General features: G+C 46.7%; 1 protein-coding gene across 1 annotated transcript in view; it reads right to left on the bottom strand.

Moving 5' to 3' along the window:
- Positions 1-25,160, bottom strand: part of PRKX (protein kinase X-linked) — a 94,880-nt gene that overhangs the window by 57,703 nt on the left and 12,017 nt on the right. The window contains exons 3-4 of the mRNA XM_026449581.1: positions 7,083-7,128; positions 6,768-6,936 (exon numbers count right to left, since the gene is read on the bottom strand). Coding sequence (XP_026305366.1) covers positions 6,768-6,936; positions 7,083-7,128 — 215 coding nt within the window. The remainder of the gene's footprint in view (positions 1-6,767; positions 6,937-7,082; positions 7,129-25,160) is intronic.

The following is a 25,160-nucleotide window of genomic DNA, read 5'->3' as shown; positions in this document are numbered from 1 at the left end:
CTCTCCCTCCTTGGATTTCCTCAATGTCCAGCAGCCCAAATGCACAGCTGAGCCAGAGCCAGTCCTTCCTCATACCCCAGCCCCCATGGCAGTGTCCTACACATCTGAGCTCACTGCATTCCTGTGTCCACCTCCTGGCTGAACTCAGATTTGAATTGCTCCCCCATGTCCCTCCTGCCCCCGTAGTGGCCCATGGCTTCCGTGTCACTCCCTGTCTGGAATGATTTTCCACGACCTACTCCTTTCAGTCAATAAACCCCTACTCCTCCTGCAAAATTCTCCTTAGGTGTCCATTTCATCTCCAGCCCCTACCTCTTGCCCTCCAGAGCTGGTGAGGCCCCTTTGCCACGCATCGCTGGGACTCTTCTCAGCCTACGCAGGCACCGGAAGGCTTGGCATCAAACGGAAAACTCTATTCAGAAGACGCTACAATTGCATTCTCTTGCAAGAATTTAAACCTCCCTTTTCATACATAGAAAAAGGGAATGAAGGTAAGAAATAATAAAAAAGAAAAATATAGATAATAAAATAAGCCTCCCTTTTTGAAGCGTCTGCTTTGCCCCAAATACGAAACATGCAATGTATCAGTTTTTGGCCAAAGAAGAGGAAGAGAAGATCTAGCAGCTGCCTGCCTTCCCTCTGGTCTCTATGCTTTGCGGGCAGTGATGACAGAGCAAGAAGCGCTATTTCTAGATTTTTGCTTTTAAAATTCAAATAGAGAGAAAAAAATAAATAAATAAAAGGACAGAACATGGTGTTCTTTCTTTCTGAACTCTAAGGAAAACAAAGGAACGATTTTACTCCTACCCCCAACAAGTACCAGTGACGATGGGGACCACACTCAAGTTTGCAGACTTTAAAAACAGATGTTTCCAAGAGATGCATCCATCCTCCCTGAAGAAGAGGTTCTGGCATGAACTCCTCTCCATGGAGAAACGAGCGGCCATCCAGGAACTAGAAGGATGTGGCCCGGAGTGGGGAGACCTCCTGCCTTCCAAGTTCTGTAAAATAAAGCTGGCTAAGCCCTGCAACCACAGACCAAACTCACTGGCTTGGCTCAGCTGCTGTGCCATAGATAATACGGCACTGGAACCACAGTTTGGCCCATAAGCTAATCAATCATGACAGAAGAGTGGGGCTACAGGCTCAGGGGCTGGGGCAGAAAAGGGAGAAAGGGACTCCAGTCGCACAGGTAGTTGTCTGTCTGTGCATCCGCTACAGTGGGTGTCAATGGGACTGATTCTGCTCCCGACAATAAACACAGGACAATGTCTGGAGACATCTTTGGCTGTCACACTGGAGTGGGGGTGCTAGAGGCATCTGGTGGGTGGAGCCCAGAGACACTGCTCAGCACCGTACAGTGGACAGGATGGTCCCACCACAGAGAATCCTCCAGCCCCAAATGTCAGCAGTGCTGAGGTTGAGAAACTCTACTAATACGTTCCATCATCAATCTATCAATCAATTACCTGTCTATCTCAATATCTATCAACCATCTACCATGTATAGCCACCAGCTATCTATCAATCAGCTATCATCTATCAATCACCTATCTCAGTATCTATCAATCACCTATCATCTATAGCGATCGTCTACCTCAATATCTGTCATCTATCAAATATCTGTCTCAATATTGATCTCTATCCATCCATCCATCCATCCATCCATCCATCCATCCATCAACGATCTGTCACAGTGGTTCACAACCGGGGATAACTTTTTGTCCCCCCATAGGGGAAACTTAGCAGTATCTAGAGACATCTTTAGATACTCGTCACAGATGGGATGGGTGCTCTTGGCATCTGCTGCTTGGCTCACTGCAAACTCTGCCTCCCAGGCTCAAGAGATGCTAGTGTCCCCGCCTCCCAAGTAGCTGGGTTACAGACGTGTGCCACCACACCCAGCTAATTTTTGTATTTTTAGTAGAGACAGGGTTTCTCCACATTGGCCAGGCTAGAATTTTCTTTTTATTTTTTTTCCTTAAGAGACGAGATCTCACTATGTTGCCCAGGCTGGTCTGGAACTCCTGGTCTCAAGCGATCCTCCCGCCTTGGCCTCCAAAAACACAGGGATTACAGGTGTGAGCCACTGAGCTCGGCCCCAAATCAGAGAATTCTGAAATGAGCTCCTGCCACGTTTTCCCAAAACACTGAATAAAATCTTCCCAAGAATAATATCAAAAGTGGCCTTAAATTCCACGTAGACTTTAAATGATGAGGAAAAATTCATGCTTTTTGGCAACACCACCAGGTGGACCTGACATACAAATAACAGCTCACATTCGACTATAACCAGCACTCAGAGGAGCTGGTGAGCTGTACAGGCAAAGGACAATTCATGAAGCATCGAAAATGTCCTCTTCAAAAGCTATCATGGTGCAGAGAAATTTCACTCCTTAAAAGATTGAAATAGGCCAGGCACGGTGGCTCGCATCTGTAATCTCAGCATGTTGGGAGGCCAGGGTGGGAAGATGATTTGAGCCCAGAAGTTTGAGACCAGCCTGGGCAGCAAAGTGAGACCCCGTCTCTACAGAAAATTTTAAAATGAGGCAGGTGTGGTGGTGCACATCTGTGATCCCAGCATGCCAGGAGGCCAAGGCAAGTGGATTGCTTGCAGCCTAAAATTCAAGACCAACCCGGGCAACATAGCAAGACCCTGTTCATAGAAAACAAACAAAAACATTATCTTCACCAAAGAGATTGTGAAAAATATATACATATATTTTTTAAAAATTAGAAATAAAAACATTAGCAGGGTGTAGTGGTGGGTGCCTGTAGTCCCGGCTACTCTGGAGGCTAAGGCAGGAGGATGGCTTAAGCCCGGGAGGTTGGGGCTGCAGTGAGCCATGACTGCACCACTGCACTCCAATATGGGCCACAGAGCAAAACCCTGTCTCTAAATTTAAATCTATATATATATATATACCTTTTTTATATAGAAAAGATAAAAATAAACCAACATAGGTAACTTTGGATAGAATTTCTAAAGTCTTTAGGGCTTTGTATGAGACTTAAGAAGTGTAAATGACTTTGTTCCTTAATTGAAAGTAGGGAACATCAAAATCAGAATCCATGTCCCTGCAGGAATCCACCTTATCTGCTAAGGAAAACAGTCGTGAGCTATCCTGGCTTGAAGAAAGGAGAACTATCTAACTAAAGCTCTGCTCTGCAAGCTCCTCCCTACTTTTTAACTTGTGGGAGTTCAAGAATTCCATCCTGGGGAATTCTCTCACTTGCACACCCCGCCCACTGCCATGTCCATGCAGTTCGTCTGTGGGATTTTAGATTTCCGAACTGTAGAGTACTCAGGAGCCCATCGCCTAGGCTGCTCTCCTGCTCCAGGAGGCGCACGGGGTGTGCGTGAGTTCCTCAGGGCTATCATTAACAAAGTACCACAAACTGAGGGTTGGGGTGGGGGGATGCGTCAGGCAACAGACATGCATTCTCAGTCCAGGTACAGTGGCTGACACCTGCAATCCCAGCACTTTGGGAGACTGAGGCAGGAGGATAGATTCAGGCCAAGAGTTTGAGACCAGCCTGGGCAACACAGCAAGACCTCATCCTACAAAAACTTTTAAAAGTTAGTCAGGCACGGGGGCACATGCCTGGAGTCTCAGCTAGTTGGGAGACAGTAGAGGCTGCAGTGGTCCATGACTGTGCCGCTGAATTTCAGCCTGGGCAAGAAGGAGTGAGACCCCGTCAAGAAAGAAAGAAAAATGAAGAAAGGAAGGGAAGAAGGGAGGGAAAGAAAGAGAGAGAAAAGGAAAGAGAGAGAGAGAAGGGAGGGAGCGAGGGAGGGACGGAAGAACAGAAAAAAAAGAATAGAAAAGAGAAAGAAAGAATAGTGAAACCCTGTCTCCACTAAAAATACAAAAGTGAGCTGGGCATTGTGGTGCGGGCCTGTAGTCCCAGCTACTCGGGAGGCTGAGGCAGGAGAATCGCTGGAACTTGGGAGGTGGAGGCTGCAGTGAGCCGAGATTGCACCATTGCACTCCAGCCTGGGTGACAGGGCAAGACTCTGTCTAAAAAAAAAAAAGGAAAAGGAAAGGAAAAAAAAAAGAAAGGTACTCTCTCGTGACTTTGGAGCCCCAAATCCAAAGTTCAGCATGATGGTGTTGGTGGGGCTGGGGCTGGTTCTTCCGCAGGCTCTGACGGAGAATCTGTCCCTGGCCTCTCGCCCAGGTTCTGGGAGTAGCCGGCAATCCTTGGAGTCCCCTGGCTTGGAGATGCACCATTCCTCCAACCTCTACCTCTATCCTCACAAGGCGTCCTCCTCTCGGTGTTCGGCCGTCTTTGTGTCTGTGTCTCCTTCCTTTTCTCGTAAGGACACCAGTCATACAAGGTTAAAAGCACACCGTACAGCAGAATCAGTCCATCCTACTTGCATTTCATTTTTATTTTTTTGTTTTGTTTTTACAAACAGGGTCTTGAGTGCAGTGGTGGCATCACAGCTCAATGCAGCCTCGAGCTCTTGGCCTTAAGCAATCCTCTTGCGTCATCCTTCCTAGTAGCTGGGAGCACAGGTGTGCGCCACTACACCTGACTAATTGTTTAATTTTCTGTAGAAACTGAGTCTTGCTATGTCGCCCAGGCTGGTCTCAAACTCCTGGGCTCAAGTGATCCTTCCACCTCAGCCTCCCAAAGTGCTACAGTTACAGGCATGAGCCACTGTGCCTGGCCACTTGCATTTTAATTACATCTGCAAAGACCCTATTTCCAAACAGCATTCCAATTTCATTCACAGGAGTCGGGGTGAGGATTTCAACATATCTTTTCAGGAGACACAATTCGACCTTCAACAGGGTGGAATCCCCAGAACTGGGGCCCCTCACCCAAGATTTCAGGCACACCCCACAGTATCATGCTTAGGATACCTGCAAGCCACAGAAAAATGCAACAAAGCAAACGAGAAAGGGAAGGGTCCCACCTGCAAGCCCAGCCTTCAAAAGAACTCCTTTGTTTTTGTGAAACAGAGTCTCACCCTTGTCACCTAGGCTGGGGTGCAGTGGCACGATCTCGGCTCACTGCAACCTCAGCCTCCCGGGTTCAAGCGATTCTCCTGATACAGGTGTGCACCACCACACCCAGCTAATTTTTGTAATTTTAGCAGAGATGGGTTTTCGCCGTGTTGGCCGGGCTAGTCTGAACTCCTGACCTCAAGTGATCCACCTGCCTCGGCCTCCCAAAGTGCTGGGATTACGGGTATGAGCCACCATGCCCATCCTCTGCATATGATTTTGTTCGAAGCTCAGGCAGCATTGGGTCTAGAGGAGAAGGCAGGTGCAGTTGCTCCGGTACACACGAGGTGCTCCAATAATATGATGGGAGGCACCCTGTGTCCCGGGGACAGCAGGTGAATGAGGGAAAACAAGCAGGTGTTTCTTAGATGGGGGAAGTGAAGGATAATGATGAGAGCAAAGAAGGAGGCCGGTCAATGAAGTGTGGCCTGGGAGAAGCACCAGAGTAAGCGGGTGAACAGCACCTTCTACCTTCTCCTGCAGGGAGGTGCTGGCAGGAGGCCAGTCCATGACGATATTGGTAGGAGGATGCCGCATTGCTGGGGCTTTATATGGGATACTTCAGGAGTTCCCTGAGAATGACCAGAGAGAGGCAGGTCATTGCAGAGGTACCTGGGAGGACCAGTGAGGCTATAGAGTGAGGAATGTCTTCAAGGGCAGCAAGGCTGGGAGAGAAAGATCAGGTAGGAGGGAGGCCAGTACAGAAAATCAGGGCAGAGAGACGGGACCCAGATAAAGCAGAAGATGGATAGGTGGACAGGAGAGGAGTGGTAGTAAGATGGCGGAGGGAAGACGTGGGAATTGGATGGAAGGCACCCATGGAGGGAAAGGAGAGACACGCAGGACCTCCTCATCTAAGGCACCTGGGTGGGAACGGAATTACCCTGCTGGAATGGTCTGAATATCTTGTGTCCTCCCAAATCCCTATGTTGGATCCTCACCCCCACGGTGATGGTGTTAGGTGGTGTGTCCTTTGGGAGGTCATGAGGGTGGAGTCTCATGATTGGGATGAGTGCCCTTACAAAAGCGACCCCAGAGAGATCCCTCGTCCCTTCCACCATATGAGGACACAGTGAAAAGGCGCCATCTATGAACCAGGGAGCGGGTCCTCACCAGACACTGAATCTGCCACGTCTTGATCTTGGACTTTCCAGCCTCCAGAACCATGAGGCAAATGTCTGTCATTTGTAAATTACCGAGTCTAAGATCCTTTGTTATAGCAGCCCGAATGGACTAACACACCTACCCTAGGACATAAGACTGTTATGTACCATCAGCTGGAAGGGTGTGGGCTGCATCTAAATGGGATATCTCTCATCCACAGTCAACCAGAAACCCACGAAACCTGAAGCCCAGCCCCGTCCAAGAGACTGTGGTCCCTTAAAAATGAACTTAACCAGTTCTCCAGAGAGCTATAGATGCAGAACCCAAGGAGGTGAGGAGACAAAGATTCTTGCATCCTTTTCCAGGCAGAGATACTTGGCTCACCCAGGAGAGGAGCAAGGGGCCTTGGGCATGGACTTCTGAACACAGAGCATTTCTTTTTGGACCTGGTCAGCCATGGAGGTCAGGAGCCCTGGAGGTTTTCCAGCTCTGAGATCAGAGGCTGATAAGACCTGACAAGTGGAGACTGCTGCGGCCTGAGGCTTTGCACGCAGGCCACGGTCTCGGTCCACCCTGCTTCTTACAAGAAGAGACACACAGGGGCTAGGGAGGGTGTGGTGGGGAGAGGCCTCAGGAGGGGACTCACAGCCTGATGAGGAACGGGTGACTGACTTCCTTCAGGACAGACTTCTCATTGTGCACGTGCTGCTCCTGCTTCAGGCGGATGACATCGGGAATGCTCATCACCTTGAGAGCGAAGAAATGCTTGGCTGTCTTCTCCTTCACCAGGTGCACCCGCCCGAATGTCCCAGTGCCTAGAGAGAGAAGAAATCGACAGAGGCCATTAAGTCTCCTGACAAAGGAAGAAACCACCGCAGCTACGCAATCAGCGGGGGGCTGCACCAGGACAGCAAACACAGACCCCAAGCGAAACTTTCAGAGACTGAGTGTCACGGCGCACGTGGGCTGATGGCATTTAGTGAGAGGCGCTCACCTGGAATTTTCCACTGAATACAGAAATTGCAGAGAGAGAAAGAGGGAGAGAGAGGGAGACAGAGAGAGCCATCTGCCTCTGAATGGTTCTTCAATTTGGGGACAAACTGGCCATAATATCTGCAGATCAGTCTTTGCAGATAGCACACCCACACGCCCCACACACCCACATGGAGCAGCATTAGAGTAACAGTAAATGGATTTGTACAACATGCCTTTTTCTCTTCAGGCTCTCTGGTTTTATCAGAAATCCAGACAGGGTGTAAAACACACAGCCCTCCTCAACACGGCTGTTTCCTTAACGCACACTAAGGCTTGCTCAAAGCACAGAGTCCATATTCTACAATCTGCCGTGGATTGGGATGAAGTGCTGTAGGTGCCCACAAACAGAAAGCAACAACAACAACGGCAACCACTACAAATACCAAAGAAACCCAACAGCTCTACTGTATTCTGCTGGGACAGTTTCAATCCAAACACTCTCTTCTCCTCCCTCCCCTCCTCTACCTCTTCCTTCTCTTTTTTCTCTTCCTCAATCTTCTCCTCCTTGTCTTTCACCTCCTCCTCCTCCTCCATTTCCTTTTCTTTTCTACTTCTTCCTCCTCCTCCATCTCCTCCTCCTCTCCCTCCTCCTCTCACTGGGGTGCATCTAAATGAAGAAATCTAACAGTCAATGAGATATAAAAGAAAATCCGAATCTCTAAACAAGCTTTGCTTGTTCCTCCTCCTCTTATCTCCTCCTCCTTCTCCTCTTCTTCCTCTTCATCCTCCTCTTCTTCCTGTAACACACTGATCCTACAAGCTGTGCATGTGTTCACGCGCATATTGAAATATTCTTCACATAGCATAAATGTTCTTGGGTTGGGAACAAATGAGTTTACTCTGTCGCCCAAGCTGGAGTGCAGTGGCGCCATCATAGCTCACTGCAGCCTCCACCTCCTGGGCTCAAGCAATCTTCCCACCTCAGCCTACCCGGTTAATTTTTGTACTTTTTGTAGAAGGGGATCACACTACGTTGCTCAGGCTAGCCTTGAACTCCTGGGCTCAAGTGATCCTCCTGCTTCGGCCTCCCAAAGTGCTGGGACTACAGGCATGAGCCACTGCGACTGATGTAGGATTTCTAGAGTATCCCTAAATTGCCTTTGATCTACCTTGATCCCAGCGTTAGCAGCCCCTTACTGACATGCAAGTCATTCCTCAGCAATATTTTTAAACTACCCATCCACAGCTTCAGACAGAGATGAGCAACTAAAACAAAACTGCCCTCCCATATTATGTGATCACATTCACCCCAGGCAGCAGTGCAGGCTTCTCAGAAACTGACATTCAGAGAAAGGACGGTTTGGAAATATATCCTTCTGAGGAACCAGCATCTGTTGACGAGCAAAGCTCACTAATCAATATTGATCCATTTACCTATCCATTCATTTGCTGATACTCCTGTGCCTGCTTTATGCTAGACTGCAAAACTCAAGAGAACCAGGATCTTCCAGACACCTGCACTCCCATGTTTATGGCAGCACTATTCACAACAGCCAAGACGTGGAAACCACCTCAGTGTCCGTCCAAGGGCAGATGGATATAGAAAACATGGTACATATACATGATGGAATACCATTCAGCCCTAAAAAAGAAGGAAACTCTGTCATTTGCGGCAACATGGATGGAATTGGAGGCCTTTATGTTCAGTGAAATAAGCTAGGCACAGAAAAACAAATATTAAATATCGCATGATCTCACTTATACAAGGAATCTGACATGGTTTGGCTGTGTCCCCACCCAAGTCTGATCTTGAATTGTGGCTCCCATAATCCCCACGAGTCATGGGAGAGACCAGGTGGGAGGTAACTGAATCATGGGGGTGGGTTTTTCCCATAGTGAATAAGTCTCACGAGATCAGATGTTTTAATAAATATGAGTTACTCTGCTTGCGCTCTCTTCTTGCCTGCTGCCATGTAAGATGTGACTCTGCTCCTCCTTTTACCTTCCACCATGACTGTGGGACCTCCGCAGCCATGTGGAATTGTGAGTCCATTAAACCTCTTTCCTTTATAAATTAACCAGTCTCAGGTATGTCTTTATTAGCAATGTGAGAATGGACTAATGCAGAATCTAAAATAGTCAAACTCATAGAAGCAGAGAGTAGAGAGGTAGTTACCAGAGGACAGGGCTTGAGGGGGAAGGGGAAATATATTGGTCAAAGGATACAAAGTTTTAGTTGAACAAGATAAATAAACCATGGAGATTTACCATACACCCAGTTCATATAGTTAACAATACTGAACTGATATATGAAATTTTATATATAAAAATCTCACATATGCAATAGTGAAATTATATATGAAAATTTGCTTAGAGGGTAGATCACGTTACATTGTTGTTTTTTTTTTTTTTTTTTTTTTTGGAGACAGGGTCTCTCTCTGTCGCCCAGGCTGGAGTGCAGTGGCACAGTCATAGCTCACTGCAGTGTTGACCTGCCAGGCTCAAGTGATCCTCCCACCTCTGCCCAAATAGTTGGGACTACAGGCATGCACCACCAAGGGCGGATAATTTCTAAAATTGTGACTGGGTATTTTTGACTGGTTTGAGAAGAAAAAAAAAAAGACCATAAGCATACAATGGATTTCCTTCCAAGAGTCCGGAATGCCACTGATTGCACATGGTAACACGAAAAGAAAAAGTTGTACTTAAGCTACCAATTTTACTTAAGAGTATTTGCTGTAAACTAAAATCCCCATGTTGTAAAATATATAAGCTAACGAATGATGAATTTACTAGCTTAGGGCAGACTGGGAAGGGAGGAGAAGAAGTAACCTTTGGTTTTAAGTGAAGTTTCCGATAATGAATATTTTATTATGGCAGAAATAGAAAGTGAACTACAAGATAAAGAAAAAGTGTAAGAAGTAAACAATGTCAATAGCTGACAGGTGTTAAATACTTCTTTTTAAAAAGAAGTAAACAAATAATGAGATAGTAACACTTTTTAAAGTATATATATATATATATTTTTTTTTTTTTGAGATGGAGTCTCGTATTATCTTAGTTAATTTGGAAATAAAATAGGTTTTATTACAGTACGACATCGTGTGGACAAAATTAGGTGGAATGAGGTCAAAGACAGGAAGTGGGAGAAGGGCCGTGAGGACTGTGAACTGATCCAGTTTAGGTGTTTGACTATGGCCACTGATGTTTCAACTGGATAAAACACAATTAAGAATCAGGAACACTGGCATCCAACCCAAGCTTCACCTGGGATTGGACCTATGAAATGGGCAACAGAGTAACCTTTTAGTCTCCTGTTGCTCTTCTTTCCAACAGAACATGCAGATTACTGGGAAACATTAAATTCTTGCCACACCCTAAAATTCTAATAACGCAATGAATATGGTCCCTGACTTTTCTTCCTCTGTCTGGTTCCCTCCTCCTTATTTACCTTTCTCTATCACCCACTCCAAGGAACCCATTCATTACTTGGCTGTGTTTGTTGCATAACATTCTGTCTTCTTAGCACTTGTATTTGACCCTCAACAGAGAGAATTCTCCATGCCTACTTTAAGAACAACAGCTATGACTCAACAGAATTTTTCACCCTTCTGTGACTTCTTTAAACCTTTCTCTGAGCTGTGTGAGTTATAAACATACAAAACTCAAAACATGTTACTTATGCACCGCAGCGGATCTTTGCACTGCCCTGGGAGATGTGGTCAGTCCCGTCAACGCCACAATCAGACTGCAGAAGTATGTCGGTAAACAACCTTATTCGAAGCAGACAGAAGTGGCATGCTGTAATGTTTAAGGTTTATCAGCTTAAGCGCACAGAAGACAAAGGCAACATTTAATGGTGCTGGTAGATTTTCCCTGCTTGGTGTTGGGAGGCTCTCCAGTACACATTCCCCAGTTACCATTATCCCACTTGAGCAGAAAATGTCTATTTTTAGCCTACTCTTCAGCTAAGGCTGGCCACCTGACCCAGCTTTGCCCAATAAGACATAATAAAAGAGTCTTTTCAAGTGCTTCTAGGTAGGTCAGATCTTTCCTTCCTGATAAGAGAAATCTTGAAGGTAAGTGGTCCATTCCCCACCCTAGAGATCCCCTCCATCTCTCTACAAGCTAAGTAGTAGTGTTACACATGAGGGAAATCTGATGTGGAATTTATGTCTTTTCTTTTAATTTTAGATTCAGGGGGTCCATGTGCAATTCGTTACGTGGGTATATTGCATGATGCTGAGGTCTCGGCTTCTAATGATCCCGTCACCCAAGTAGTAAACAGTTTCCAATAGGAAGTTTTTCAGTCTTTTCCCCACTCCCTCCCTTCCCCTTTTTGGAATCCCCAGTGTTTATTGTTCCCATCTTTGTGTCCACGAAGTACTTGATGTTTAGATCCCACTTATAAGTGAGAACATGCACTATCTGGCTATCGATTTTTTGCATGAATTTGTTTAGGACAGTAGCCTCCAGCTGCATCCATGTTGCTGCAAAGGACACGATTCTGTTCTTTTGCATGGCTGCAATGTGGAGATTAAAGTCAAAACTTTAAGGGGAAAGCTTAAGTATGGGTTCTACAATCCCTTAGCCACAGTGGGTAAAGCTAAAGGCTCTGAATACTCAAAGTGTCTTCATCAACACACCTGGCCACAAAACTGGACCTCGCCTAACATTAGACTATTCAGGCTTGATCCTCCTTGGGGTGAATATCTAACTATTTCACTACAGAAATATTCTCGTCTTGATAACAACATCCAGCCCAGACTCTGCTGAGGGTGTTGTATAATTTAAAAGGACATGCACCCATTCTCATCCCAAATTTAGAAAAATCCCCAAATTCCCAAATGTACCTGATCTATACATTTCAGAGACTTAGAAGGACCATGACAATCTCGGGAAGGTGTGGCTACTTTTAAGGTGGGCACAGCCTTTTTATAGTAGGTGCAATGCAGTGGGCTTTTCCTCCAACATTCAAAGAGTTGTTTCTCCAGCCAAGTGCCAGACGAGGAAGGTGGATCAGATTTATGGGCCATTCTGTGTGTGCAATTCTGATCTGTAAACATTAATGAGGGGTGGACTCGGGTCTCCTCTCTCCCACTGGAGAACCTCCTGCTTTGTGAAAGCCTGTGACAGTGTGACAGTGTGACCACTCTCTCTGCATTCCCTCATCCATCTAACCCTCCTCCCCTACCCCATCCATTCTTTCCAAGCCCTTGGGTCCAACTCACACACAAACACATCCTGGCCTGTTGTTGTTGTTGTTGTTGTTGTTGTTGTTGCTACAGAGTCTCACTCTGTCGCCCAGGCTGGAGTGCAGTGGTGCGATCTCGGTTCACCGCAACCTCTGCCTCCTGGGTTCAAGCAATTCTCCTGCCTCAGCCTCCAAAGTAGCTGGGATTACAGGCACCCGCCACCACGCCTGGCTAATTTTTGTATTTTTAGTAGTGACAGGGTTTCACCATGTTGGCCAGGCTGGTCTCGAACTCCTGACCTCAAGTGATCCACCCGCCTTGGCCTCCCAAAGTGCTAGGAGTACAGGCATGAGCCACTGCACCTGGCCACACCCCAGCTTTCTGTCTGGAGGGATGGGAAGAAGGAGAGAGACGACCTCCACACTCCCAATAACGAGTGAACATCATAAACTTCAACTTTCCCAGAAAAATGCCGTGGGCATCTTCTGAGCTCCATCCAAATACAGGCATGTGTAACTGCAAACATACACATACACATGACGGTCACCAAAAAGTGAGAGCCTTTATCCCGAATGTTTACACAACTCAGCAGAACTAAAATATTAGGTGAATCACCATGACCATGGAAAATGCTGAAAGATTCCCTTGTTAGTGAAGACTCACAACTGGGGGCTGGGGGAGCAGGCGGAATCTATAGCCGGGCACCGTAGCTCACAGCTGTAATCCCAACACTTTGGGAGGCCGAGGCAAGAGGATATCTTGAGGCCAGGAGGTCTTGACCAGCTTGGGCAACACAGCGAGAGCCCCTTGTCTACAAAAACAGAGATCTCACCTCCATTAAAAGAAATCAGCCAGGAGTCATGGTGCACTCCTGTAGTCCCAGCTACTGGGGAGGCTGAAGTGGGAGGATCGCTTGAGCCCGGTAGGTCGAGGCTGCAGTGAGCTATGGTTGCCACTGCACTGCAGTCTGGGCAACAGAGTGAAACCCTGTCTCCAAAAATAAATAAATAAATAAATAATAAATAAGGCCAGGCACAGTGGTGCACACCTGTAATCCCAGCACACTGGGAGGCTGAGGTCAGAGGACTGTTGAGCCCAGGAATTCCAGACTAGCCTGGGCAACATGGTGAGACCCCTATCTCTACAAAAAAATACAAAAATTAGCCAGGCATGGTAGTGTGCACCTAGAGTCCCAGTCGCTCAAGAGGCCGAGGCAGGAGGATTGCTTGAGTCTAGGAGGTTGAGACCAGCCAGGGCAACATAGCGAGACCCTGTCTCTATTTAGAAAATAAATAGGCCAGGCACAGTAGCTCATGCCTATAATCCCAGTGCTTTGGGAGGCCAACATCGGAGGATTGCTTGAGCCCAGGAGCTTGAGATCAGCCTGGGCAAAACAGTGAGACCCCAGTCTCTACTAAAAATACAAAAAAATTAGCCAAGCGTGGTGGCGGGTACCTGTAATCCCAGCTACTCCAAAGGCACGAGAATGTCTTGAACAAGGGAGCAGGAGGTTGCAGAGAGCTGAGATCGCACCATTGCACTGCAGCCTGGGCAACAGAGGGACATTTTGTCTCAAAAAAATATAAAAATAATAATAAATATCTCTCTCTTGGTTCAAAAATCTAAAGAGAAATAAATAATTTTTTAAATGTACAAAGTGAGGTATGAGAAAGAGCAGAAAACACATTTCTCACTGTGAAAAGAGATGGCCTTTTCCTCTCTTCCTTAAGTCCAGCAAACCCGAAATCCCTCTTGCCTGTGACTTCGGAGGGAAGGAAAGAGATGGCCAGCACAGACAGAAGGGAAGACAGCAGGCCACCGTGTTTATCATCACGAAGCCCATTCATACTAAAGAAGTGCCCAGAAAGAGGAGAAACATGGATTTAAGTTTCTTTTGGTTATATTTTTAAATTTTGCTAGAACTCAAAACACTTCAGGAGATCTGTATGGAATAAACACAGGGACTGTGACATGGAATTTCACGCGGTCACAAAAGGGAAAAGAAACCAACCACCCCTGAGCACTTTCCCGTGGGGTCCGTGGGTAGATGGGATGGGGCCAGGAGGGTACAGAGAAGGACTGTGTCTCGCTACAGCACATTCCCAGCAGTAGATTCACGGACGATCTCAGACACTAACAGCTGACACCATCTGAGCCCAGTTCTTCCTCTGTGCTGCAAGAGCAACACCCCACAGCTAGCTCAGCCCTTCCTGTGTCACCTAAATACAGCCAATCTCCCCTCTCCCCATTTGTGTAGGTTCAATTGGGTGCCCCGGAAAAGATACACTGACGTCCTAATCCTTGGTACCTGTGAATGGGACCTTATTTGGAAATAGGGTCTTTGCAGATGTAATTAATATATACACAAAGGCTGGGCACAGTGGCTCACACCTGTAATCCCAGCACAGGAGTTTGAGACCAGCCTGGGCAACAGCAAGACCTCATCTCCACTTTTTTAAAAAGTGAAATAAAAAAACATATACATTAAGGTGAGGTCATCCTAAAGGCAGTCCAATATGAGTGGTGAACTAATAAGGAGACACAGACGCAGAGGGAAGGCCACGTGGAGAAAGAGGCAGAGAGTACAGTGATGCAGCCACAAGCCCAGGAACACTTGGAGCCCCCAGGAGCTGGGAGAGGCAGGAAGGAGCCTCCCCTGGAGCCTCCAGAAAGAACTGGATATAATTGTAGTGGACTGAACTATGGTCTCCCAGAAAGATCTGTCCATGTCCTGACCCACAGAACCAGTAAATGAGACCTCATTTGGAAAAAGCATCTTTGCAGATGTAATTAAGTCAAGGATCTCAAGGTAGGTGAGGTCATCTAAGACTGGAGTGGACCCTAAACACAATGACAGGTGCTCCTGTAAGAGACAGAAAAGAAGACACAAACACAGAGGAGAAGGCCACGTGGAGACGGAGGCAGAGCCATCACGGCCACAAGCCTGCGGACGCCTGGCGCCCCAGGAGCTGGGAGGGGCAGGAAGGAGCCTCCGCTCGAGTGTCCAGAGGGAGCGCAGCCCTGCCACATCTGGACTTTAGATTTGTGGTCTCCAGGATTGCGAGACAATTAACTTCTGTTATTTCAAGGCACCCAGTCTGTGGTATCTGTTACCAAAGCAAATATGCCCAGGGGGTACAAATTCAACCAATCAGTGCCAAATTCAGCCAAGTACATTCCCTAGCAATGCTGCCAGCTCAGAGTCAAAGGTATAATTCCACTGTCTCTGAGAACCTGAGAGAGGCTTCCAGGGTGGTCTGAACTGTGCAGACCTCAGCAAACAGCAACAACCCAGGAAAGACAGGGGCTAAGGAGCTACTAATCCCTGTTCCTACAAAGGCAGCCTGGACATGTCTGAGCCTTCCCAGGCCGATCACTAAGGCATGTCCACAATGCAGAGCCGCCCCAAACATGGGAGAAGACAGAAGTCTTCAAAGGAGCCGAGATGAAAAACCAAGTTCAAATTGTAAACTAGGCTGGGCGGGGCGGCTCACGTTTGTAATTCCAGCACTTTGGGAGGCCAAGATGGTGGGATCACTTGAGGCCAGGAGTTCAAGACCCGCCTGGGCAACACAGCGAGATGCCAGCTATAAAAATAAACATAAAAAATTACCCAGGTGTGGTGGTGCACAGCCGTAGTCCCAGCTACTTGGGAGGCTGAGGTGGGAGGACTGCCTGAGCCTGGGAGGCCGAGGCTGCAGTGAGCTATGATCGTATCACTGCACTCCAGCCTGGGCAACACAGCAAGTCCCTGCCTCAAAACAAAAAAACAACAACAAAAACAAACAGGAAACTAACGACTGATATTTTAGTCATTTGTATATAAATCCCTTCATAATCTTTACTGAGGTAAGAACCACATCTTCATCCAATAAAAATAAGGTAGTTGGCCGGGCACAGTGGCTCACATCTGTAATCCCAGCACTTTGGGAGGCCGAGGCGGGTGGATCACAAGGTCAGGAGTTCAAGATCAGCCTGACCAACATGGTAAAACCCATCTCTACTAAAAATACAAAAATCAGCCAGGTGAGGTGGCGTGAACCTGTAGTCCCAGCTACTCAGGAGGCTGAGACAGGAGAATCGCTTGAACCCGGGAGGTGGAGGTTGCAGTGAGCCAAGATTGCGCCGCTGCACTCCAGCCTGGGCAATAGAGCGAGACTCCATCTCAAAAAAGCAAAAACAAACAAAACACAACAAGGTAGTTAAGCAAGAATTTGGTAGGAGTGGTCACAGGAAGAGATTACTTTCTGGGTCTCAATCTTTCCCTCTATCAAGTGTTGGTTATTTCTTTTAATCAGTACAAATATTCTGAGGTGCATAAAGATCTCACTTAAGCTGTCATCTCATTCAGCTTCTGCAGTATTCGCTACTCTCTGCTGAAAAAAAAATCCAGTGGCTAAAAGTAAATGAAAAAGAGTACCTAGTAATTACACTCTGAACTTGGTTCATCGTGGGAGAGGGTTTCAGGGCTCATAATTCTGGCAGACTTCTATGTAAATAAAGTACTTTGCTCGAACTACTGTAATAACACAGACTGGGGGACTTAAAGAGAACTTTCTACTCCCACAGGCCCGTAGGCTGGAAGTCGGAGACCCAGGTGTGGGCAGGGCTGGTTCCTCCTGAGGCACCTCTCCTGGGCTTGTCGATGCCATCTTCTCCCTGTGTCCTCACAGGGTCATCCTCTGTGCGTGTCTGTGTCCTCATCTCTGTTTTTATTTATTTTTTATTTATTTCTACTTTGTGAGATGGAGTCCTGCTCTGTGGCCCAGACTGGAGTGCAGTGGCACGATCACAGCTCGCTGCAACCTCCACCTCCTGGATTCAAGCGATCCTCCGTCCTCAGCCTCCCAAGTAGCTGGGATTACAAGCACGCGCCACCATGGCCAGCTAATTTTGTATTTTTAGTAGAGATGGGGTTTAACCATGTTGGCCAGGCTGGTCTCGAACTCCTGACCTCAAGTGATTCGCCTGCCTCAGCCTCTCAAAGTGCTGAGATGACAGGCATGAGCCACAACACCTGGCCTCAAACAGTTCTTACATACACACTTTCCATCTTGGGTCCTTCTTGGGAATAAACCCACCTGAACAGGAGACCTATTTCTTCAGCCCTTCCCTCCTTCTTTCATCTCTTTCCTTCCTTCTTTTCTTTCATTCCTTCTTTCCATCCTTCCTTTCTGCCTTCTTTCCTGCCTCTTCTTTCCTTCCACCTTTCTCTCTTCCTTCCCTCTCCTTTCCTTCCTTTCTCCCTACTTTCCTCCTTCCCTCCTTCTCTCTTTCTCTCCTTCCTACTTTTTTCCTTGCTCAGCCATCTCACTCTTATGCCTCATTCAAGAAGCATCATCCCATCATGGTTGAAAGCTGCGTTACCTTGACAAGCCCCCTAACCCCTCTAAACTTATCTACAAAATAGGGACCATAATCTTTACGGCCACTGGGTTTAAGTGAAATAACACACACAAAGCATATCACACAGAATAATAAACGTAGTAAATGAATGCATCCATAAGTGTGAAAACATTCAAACATCGGCTTCCCAAATGTCCCATGTGGTGGTGGTTACCCAGCCCTACACATTTGGCAAGGACTCCTCCCAGTGTGCACTTAAAACGGGTGATTTTGTTGTATATATACCTGAATAACACTGACCCGCCTCCCCCAAGATAGGCTAAGAGGAATTAAAAAAAAGAAAAAGAAAAAGAAAAAGTAAGCAAGACCAGGCTCGGTGGCGCATGTCTGTAATCCCAGAACTTTGGGAGGCCAACGCAGGTGGATCACTGGAGTCCAGGCGTTCAAGACCAGCCTAGGCAACATGGCGAAACTCTGTCTCTACAAAAAATTTAAAAACTAGCTGGGCATGGTGGCACACATCTGTGGTCCCAGCTACACAGGAGGCTGAGCAGGGAGGATCTCTTGAGCCCAGGAGGTAGAAGTTGCAATGAGTGCCATGACTGCACCACTGCACTCCAGCCTGGGCGGCAGAGCAAGACCCCCTCTCAACAACAAAAAGTAAGCTTCACAGAAACAGAAGTGGTGTGTGTTTCTTCTTACTATTCCGCGTGGCACGGAATACAGACATTCCTGAGGACCTGTGGGCTGAACAGCACAGCTCACCTTGCAGAATCAAGGATCTCACACCAGTTAGTGGGGGCTGGGAGCAAAATCTCCTGCCACAGGGAAATGGAGAAGAGGAGTCTGCACTCCCAACTCAGCTCCTTTATTCCAAAGGTCTGATACGTCCAAAACATAAGTCTTAAGATGTCCATTGAAGACATATAGGCAGGTTCCATCTGTACCAGGTCTGGGAAACAATGTCTCTACTTACGATCCCAGAATGAAAGTTAATCTTTTTTTTTTTTTTTCTTTTTTGAGACGTGGTCTCACTCTGTTCTCTGTTGACCAGGCTGGTCTTGAACTCCTGGCTTCAAGCAATCCTCCACCTCAGCACCCCAAAGTGCAAGAATTGCAAGTGTGAGCCACTACACCCAGCCTTGAATATACTTACTTTGTTTTAAACCCTTTTTTTTTTTTTTTTGAGACAGAGTCTCATTCTGTCACCCAGGCTGGAGTACAGTGGCGCAATCTCAGCTCACTGCAACCTCCACCCCCTGGGTTCAAGCAATTTTCCTGCCTCAGCCTCCAGAGTAGCTGGGATTACAGGTGCCTGCCACTCCGCCCAGCTAATTTTTGTATTTTTAGTAGACACGGGGTTTCACCATGTTGGCCAGGCTGGTCTCCAACTCCTGACCTGAGGTGATCTGCCCACCTCAGCTTCCCAAAGTGCTGGGATCACAGGCGTGAGCCATAGCGCCCTACCAAATCTATTTTTTAATTATGGTAAAATACACACAACATAAAATTTACCATCTTAACCATTTTTAAGTGTATAGATTAACGGTGCTAAATACATTCACAACGTCATCCAACCAACACCACCAACCATCTCCATTTGGACTTACTTTTATGTATTTATTTTTAATTAATTAATTTTTTTTTTTTTTTTTTTTTACAGACAGGTCTCCCTCTGTCCCGCAGACTGGAGTGCAGTGATGCAATCTCGGCTCACTGCAGCATAAAGTCCTGGGCTCAAGTCATCAGCCCACCTCAGCCTGCCAAGTAGCTGGTACTAGAGGCATGCACCACCATGTCTGGCTTTGTTTCGGAGATCTCACTTTTTCTCCCAGGCTGGTCTCAAAGTCAAGGGATCCTCCCACCTCAGTCTCCCAAAGTGCTGGGATTACAGGCATGAGACTTAACTTACTTTGAATGCACCCAGACTTAACTTACTTTGAATGGGAAAAGTCACATACAGGTCTTTGGTAAGCATATTAACTAAGCCAATAATAAGGTAACATAATGGGAAATTATGTGGGTGGGACAGCAAATGGCTGATGTCAAAGTAACTTGGATAACAAAAATCACTAATTTTTTAGATGTTTTGAGGATTATACACTAAAAGGTAAGTCCCTTAATAAATTGTAAATGCCAGTCAACTACAAGAATTCCTGGCCGGGCGCGGTGGCTCACGCCTGTAATCCCAGCACTTTGGGAGGCTGAGGCGGGCGGATCACGAGGTCAGGAGATCAAGACCATCCTGGCTAATACAGTGAAACCCCGCCTCTAATAAAAAAAAAAAAAAAAAAAAAAAAATAGCGGGGCGTTGTGGCAGGAGCCTGTAGTCCCAGCTACTCGGCAGGCTGAGGCAGGAGAATGGCGTGAGCCCAGGAGGCGGAGCTTGCAGTGAACCGAGATCGCGTCACTGCACTCCAATCTGGGCGACAGAGCGAGACTCTGTCTCAAAAAACAAAAAAAAGGAATTCCTAAGGTTCAAAAACAGCTGACACAACAGTCCCTGAATTAAACACATGCATTGTCCATCATCACCCTGCACATTCACCCCACATATTTTAAATAATCTGCATTTCTTTCCTCAAACTGTGATGCTTAAGGAACCTTGAACATGGGCAATCCAGGTGCTAACAAAACAGGATGCACCAATTCAATGGGGGAGAGAAGGTGAGGGTGGATAAGCCCTAATTCTCCCTAAAATGCAGGAGAAAAAACCCCAAACAGGCCAATGGTTGAGACATCACGGACAGAAATCTTTGCAAGAGGAGAGCGTCCCAGTGGCCCTGCTGAGACACCAAGGACAGCATCGTGTTCCTCATGGACAGTCCAAGAAAGGTGGCTACATGGCTACATGGAAAATACACTTCAAAAAAGGTAAAACCCCATCCTGGCCAACACGGTGAAACCCCATCTCTACTAAAAATACAAAAAATTAGCTGGGCGTGGCAGCAGATGCCTGTAATTCCAGCTACTCGGGAGGCTGAGGCAGGAGAATTGCTTGAACCCAGGAGGCGGAGACTGCAATGAGCCAAGATCACACCACTGTACTCCAGCCTGGGCGACAGAGCAAGACTCTGTCTCCAAAAACAAACAAACAAAAAAGGTAAAACCCAGCTGGGCGCACTGGCTCACGCCTGTAACTCCAGCACTTTGGGAGGCCAAGGCAGGTGGATGATTTGAGGCCAGGAGTTCGAGACCAGCCCAGCCAATATGGTTGTATCTACTAAAAATACAACAATTAGCCAGGCATGGTGGCAGGCACCTGTAACCCCAGCTACTCAGGAGGCTGAGGCGGGAGAATTGCTTAAACCTGGGAAGCAGAGGCTGCACTGAGCCAAGATCGTACCACTGCATTCCAGCCTGGGTGACAGAGCGAGACTCTGTCCCCAAAGAAAAAAAAAAGGTAACTCAAGAAGTGGGCACAGCCCACATCGATCTTGTCTATAGTCTGGGAGGCCAGGACACGCCACATTAGCTTGGGAGGGAACACGCTCTTGTTCCACACCTGTAGATGGGTGGAGGCCGGGAGCAGCGGCTCATGCCTGTAATCCCAGCACTTGAGAAGGCTGAGGAAGAAGGATCACTTGAGCCCAGGAGATCGAGACTAGCCTGGGCAACATAGCCAGACACCAGCTCTACAAAAACAATGATGTGAATGAGCAGGGTGTGGTGGTATGCGCCTGTGGCCCAGCCACTCATGAGGCACAGCTGGGAGAACTGCTTGAGCCCGAGTTGGAGGCTGCAGTGCAATATGATAGTACCACTGCATTCCAGCCTGGGCAAAAGAGCAGGACCACCACCTGTTTACAAAAGAAACAAAACAAAGTGAGGCCCTTCTCCGTAAGTGACATTGGCTTCTATATGGAGAAAGGACTTTGGAGAAATACATAAGACACATTAATATGGGCACCTGGGTGGGAGGAGAGGGCAAATTGTGCACAGGTGAGGCACAAAAACAGCGATGCATTTCACTATATAACTTTCTCACCTTTTAAAATTTATAACTATAGAAATGCTTCATCTACATAGGTTCAATTTATGTTAAATTGATAAGTAAAACTGATGCAGTGCATTAAATAATTGTTTCACAATAATGATGACATCAGAATGTACAAATTTATCATCATCAAACCCAGTTCTTTTCCCTGACATTTTCCCCCGTGGGTAAAATCAATAAAAGAACATTAAATGCTACGAGGTAGGAAATAAGTGTGTGAAACATGCAGTTCTCCTTTACAAAGTCAATTTTTGAAATTACTGTTGCAAACAAGTATAACCTTCTATTTCACAGAGGAAAAAAAGCTTCTAAAAAGTATTTTTTTAAAAAGAGTGTGTGCTGGCCAGGCATGGTGGCTCATGCCTATAATCCCAGCACTTTGGGAGGCCACGGAAGGACATCACTTCAGGAGTCCTAGACCAGCCTGGGTAACATAACAAGACCCCATTTCTATTAAAAGATCAAAAAATTAGCAGGGCATGGTGGTTACACACCTGCAGTACAAACTACCTGGGAAGCCAAGGCAGGAGGATCACTTGAGCCCAGGAGTTCGAGACGGCAGTGAGTAGTGATCGCACCCCTGTGCTCTGGCTTGGGTGAGAGAGCAAGACTCTGTCTCAAAAAATGAATGAATGGGCCGGGCGCGGTGGCTCACGCTTGTAATCCCAGCACTTTGGGAGGCCAAGTTGGGTGGATCACGAGGTCAGGAGATCGAGACCATCCCAGCTAACACGGTGAAACCCCGTCTCTACTAAAAATACAAAAAATTAGCCAGGCGTGGTGGCGGGCACCTGTAGTTCCAGCTACTCGGGAGGCTGAGGCAGGAGAATGGCGTGAACCCAGGAGGCGGGGTATGCAGTGAGCCAAGATCACGCCACTGCACACCAGCCTGCGTGACAGAGCAAGACTCCATCTAAAAAAATAAATAAATAAAAACAGTGTGCTAACTGTGTATAAACTGAAAACTAAAGAACTGTTGTGTTTTTAAAGGGTGAATCTTATTGTATAGAAATTATATCTCTATAAACAATTTTTTTTTAGGAAAGAATGTATGCTTTGGATATTCTTAGGAAGATTTTTGTATTTATATTGCTGCTATAACCTGGGTAGGGGAGGAAGAAGATATCTTTTAAAGCTTGGAATATTTACTTCAAACTTCAGGTAAAACCAGTAGAGCCAATTCAGTCAAGCACTGTGTGGTAGATAGTTTTGTGAGTTCACTGGTCCCGACAGCTAGAAACAAACAAACTCCCTCAAAATTTTGCTGAGTCAAAAACATTCCATTTTTACACTGCCCTATTTTAAAAGATAGAAAGAGATGTTTCAGAACTACATTCTCCGATTTACAGCGTATTAAATTACACTTTCTCATCAGAAATATAAAATGTGGCCGTGAGTAGTGGCTCACACCTGTAATCCCAGCAGTTGGGAAGCCAAGGTGGGCGGATCACTTGAGCACAGGAGTTCAAGACCAGGCTAGACAACAAAGCAAAACCCCATCTCTACTAAAAACACAAAAAAACCAGCCAGGCGTGGTGGCGACTGTAGTCCCAGCTACTTGGGAGGCTGAGGCAGGAGGATCACTTGAGGCTGGGGGCGGGGGTTGCAGTGAGCTATGATCATACCACCGCACTCCAGCCTAGGTGACAAAGTGAGACCCTGTCTCAAAAAATAACAACAAAATACAAAATGTACAATCACAGAAGTGAAAAGAAAAACAGGAAATTTTCGCCTTCTCCCACAACACTAACAGATGTGAAGCCAGGGAAAGGTTTGTGATTTCTGGCTCAGTGTATTTATACAAGCATAGTATGTGCAGCTTTGAATAACATTTGGGTGCGACTCTATCAAGAAAAACAAGAGTTGGTTTTCACACATCCACAATACAATCCAGCCAGTTTAAAGACATACTAGCCTACCTCCATGATAGTGTTGCGGGATAAATCAGAGACGGGAGAGACCGAGCAGAGTTAGGAGAGCTTTTAATTATGAAGGTGATCACCGGCTCAGTCCGACTAGGATCTAGAAAGTCTGAGCCCCGAACACAGGGATCAATCACCTTTTAAGCAGTTTGGGGCGGGAGTTACGTGCTGCAGAAAGCGACTTGCAGAAGTGAGAACAAAGGCAGTTAATTACTGTTTTACATTTGTTACACCATATGTCTTACATCCTTGGGAATACATACTTTTGTAGCAATTGCTTCTCAACCTTGTGACTTTACAGCCGCACTAGGGAGGGAAGCAAGAACTCACCATGCCTCAAGGAACGTAAAACGATGGAACACAGATAAGCCTGTCTCGGCATAGAGGAGGGATAAGCAGTTAATATTCTCTCTTAACCCGGTCCCACCCCCCGGGGGCGGGGGGGCTATATTACATTCTACCTTCAAGAAAAAGAATAATTTTTCAACCATTATACTTATAAAATTCATTAATTCCCCCTTCAATAGAATGCAATAATTCCACAGGACTCCTCCAAATTACCCTGGAGATCAGCTTCTCAAACTGAGTCTATTAACATTTGGGGCTGGATGATTCTCTGTGGTGGGGCCATCCCGTGCACTGTAAGGTGGCTGAGCAGTGACGCTGGGCTCCACCCACCTGTTATCAGTAGCACCTCCCTGAGCTGTGACAACAAAAATGTCTCCAGACTTGTCCAGGGAAGAACTATCCCCATGAGGGAGCTGAACTGCCATTGGCAGAGAATCTCTGCCACAGCTGGGTATGACAGACAGATAGATGGATAGATAGAAAGATGATTGATTGGATGGATGGATGGATGGATGGATGGATGGATGGATGGATGGACGGACAAAGGGTATGATACATAGATGGAAAGATAGAAAGATGACAGATTGTTGGATTAATTGATTGGATGGATGGATGGACAGGTGGGTAGGTAGGTAGGTAGGTAGGTAACAGGATAGACAGGTGATACATAGATAAATAGGATGGTTAGATAATTGATAGGTAGGTAGGTAGATAGATAACAGATGGGATGGGTGGAGAAGTGGAGAGCGAGAGTGGGGAGGGGGAGGGAGAGAGAGAGAAAGAGAGAGACAGAGAGAGAGAGACAGACTGTCACGCTAATGCAGGTTCTCTCAGCCTAGCACTGCTGACATTTGAGGCTGGATGATTCTCTGTAGGGCTGTCCTGTGCACTGCAAAGCTGTAGAGCAGCGTCCCTGGGCTCCACTCACCACATGCCTTCAGCATCCACCCCCAGTAGTGAAAACCACAACTGTCCCTACACACTGTCAAGTGCCCGGTTGGGGAAGGCCGGCCGCCAGATGAGACCCCCTGTTTTGGAGCAAGCACTGTCTGCAGAATTGCCTGCAATGATAGAAACGTTCTCTATTTGTGCTGTCCAAGATGGTAGCCACAAGCTCACAAGTGGCTACTGAGGATTTGAATTGAGGCTATGGAGAGTAAGCAACTGAACTTTTATTGCATTTAATGTTAGATGGCTTTAGAGTTCGTACCACCGAGACACACTGAATTCTTTCATTAGGTGTCGGCTTCTAACAC

The sequence above is a fragment of the Piliocolobus tephrosceles genome, chromosome Y (genome assembly GCF_002776525.5).
Source record: "Piliocolobus tephrosceles isolate RC106 chromosome Y, ASM277652v3, whole genome shotgun sequence".
NCBI lineage: Eukaryota > Metazoa > Chordata > Mammalia > Primates > Cercopithecidae > Piliocolobus > Piliocolobus tephrosceles.
The sequence above is the reverse complement of the archived record's forward strand: the minus strand, read 5'-3'. Positions and strand labels throughout refer to the sequence as shown.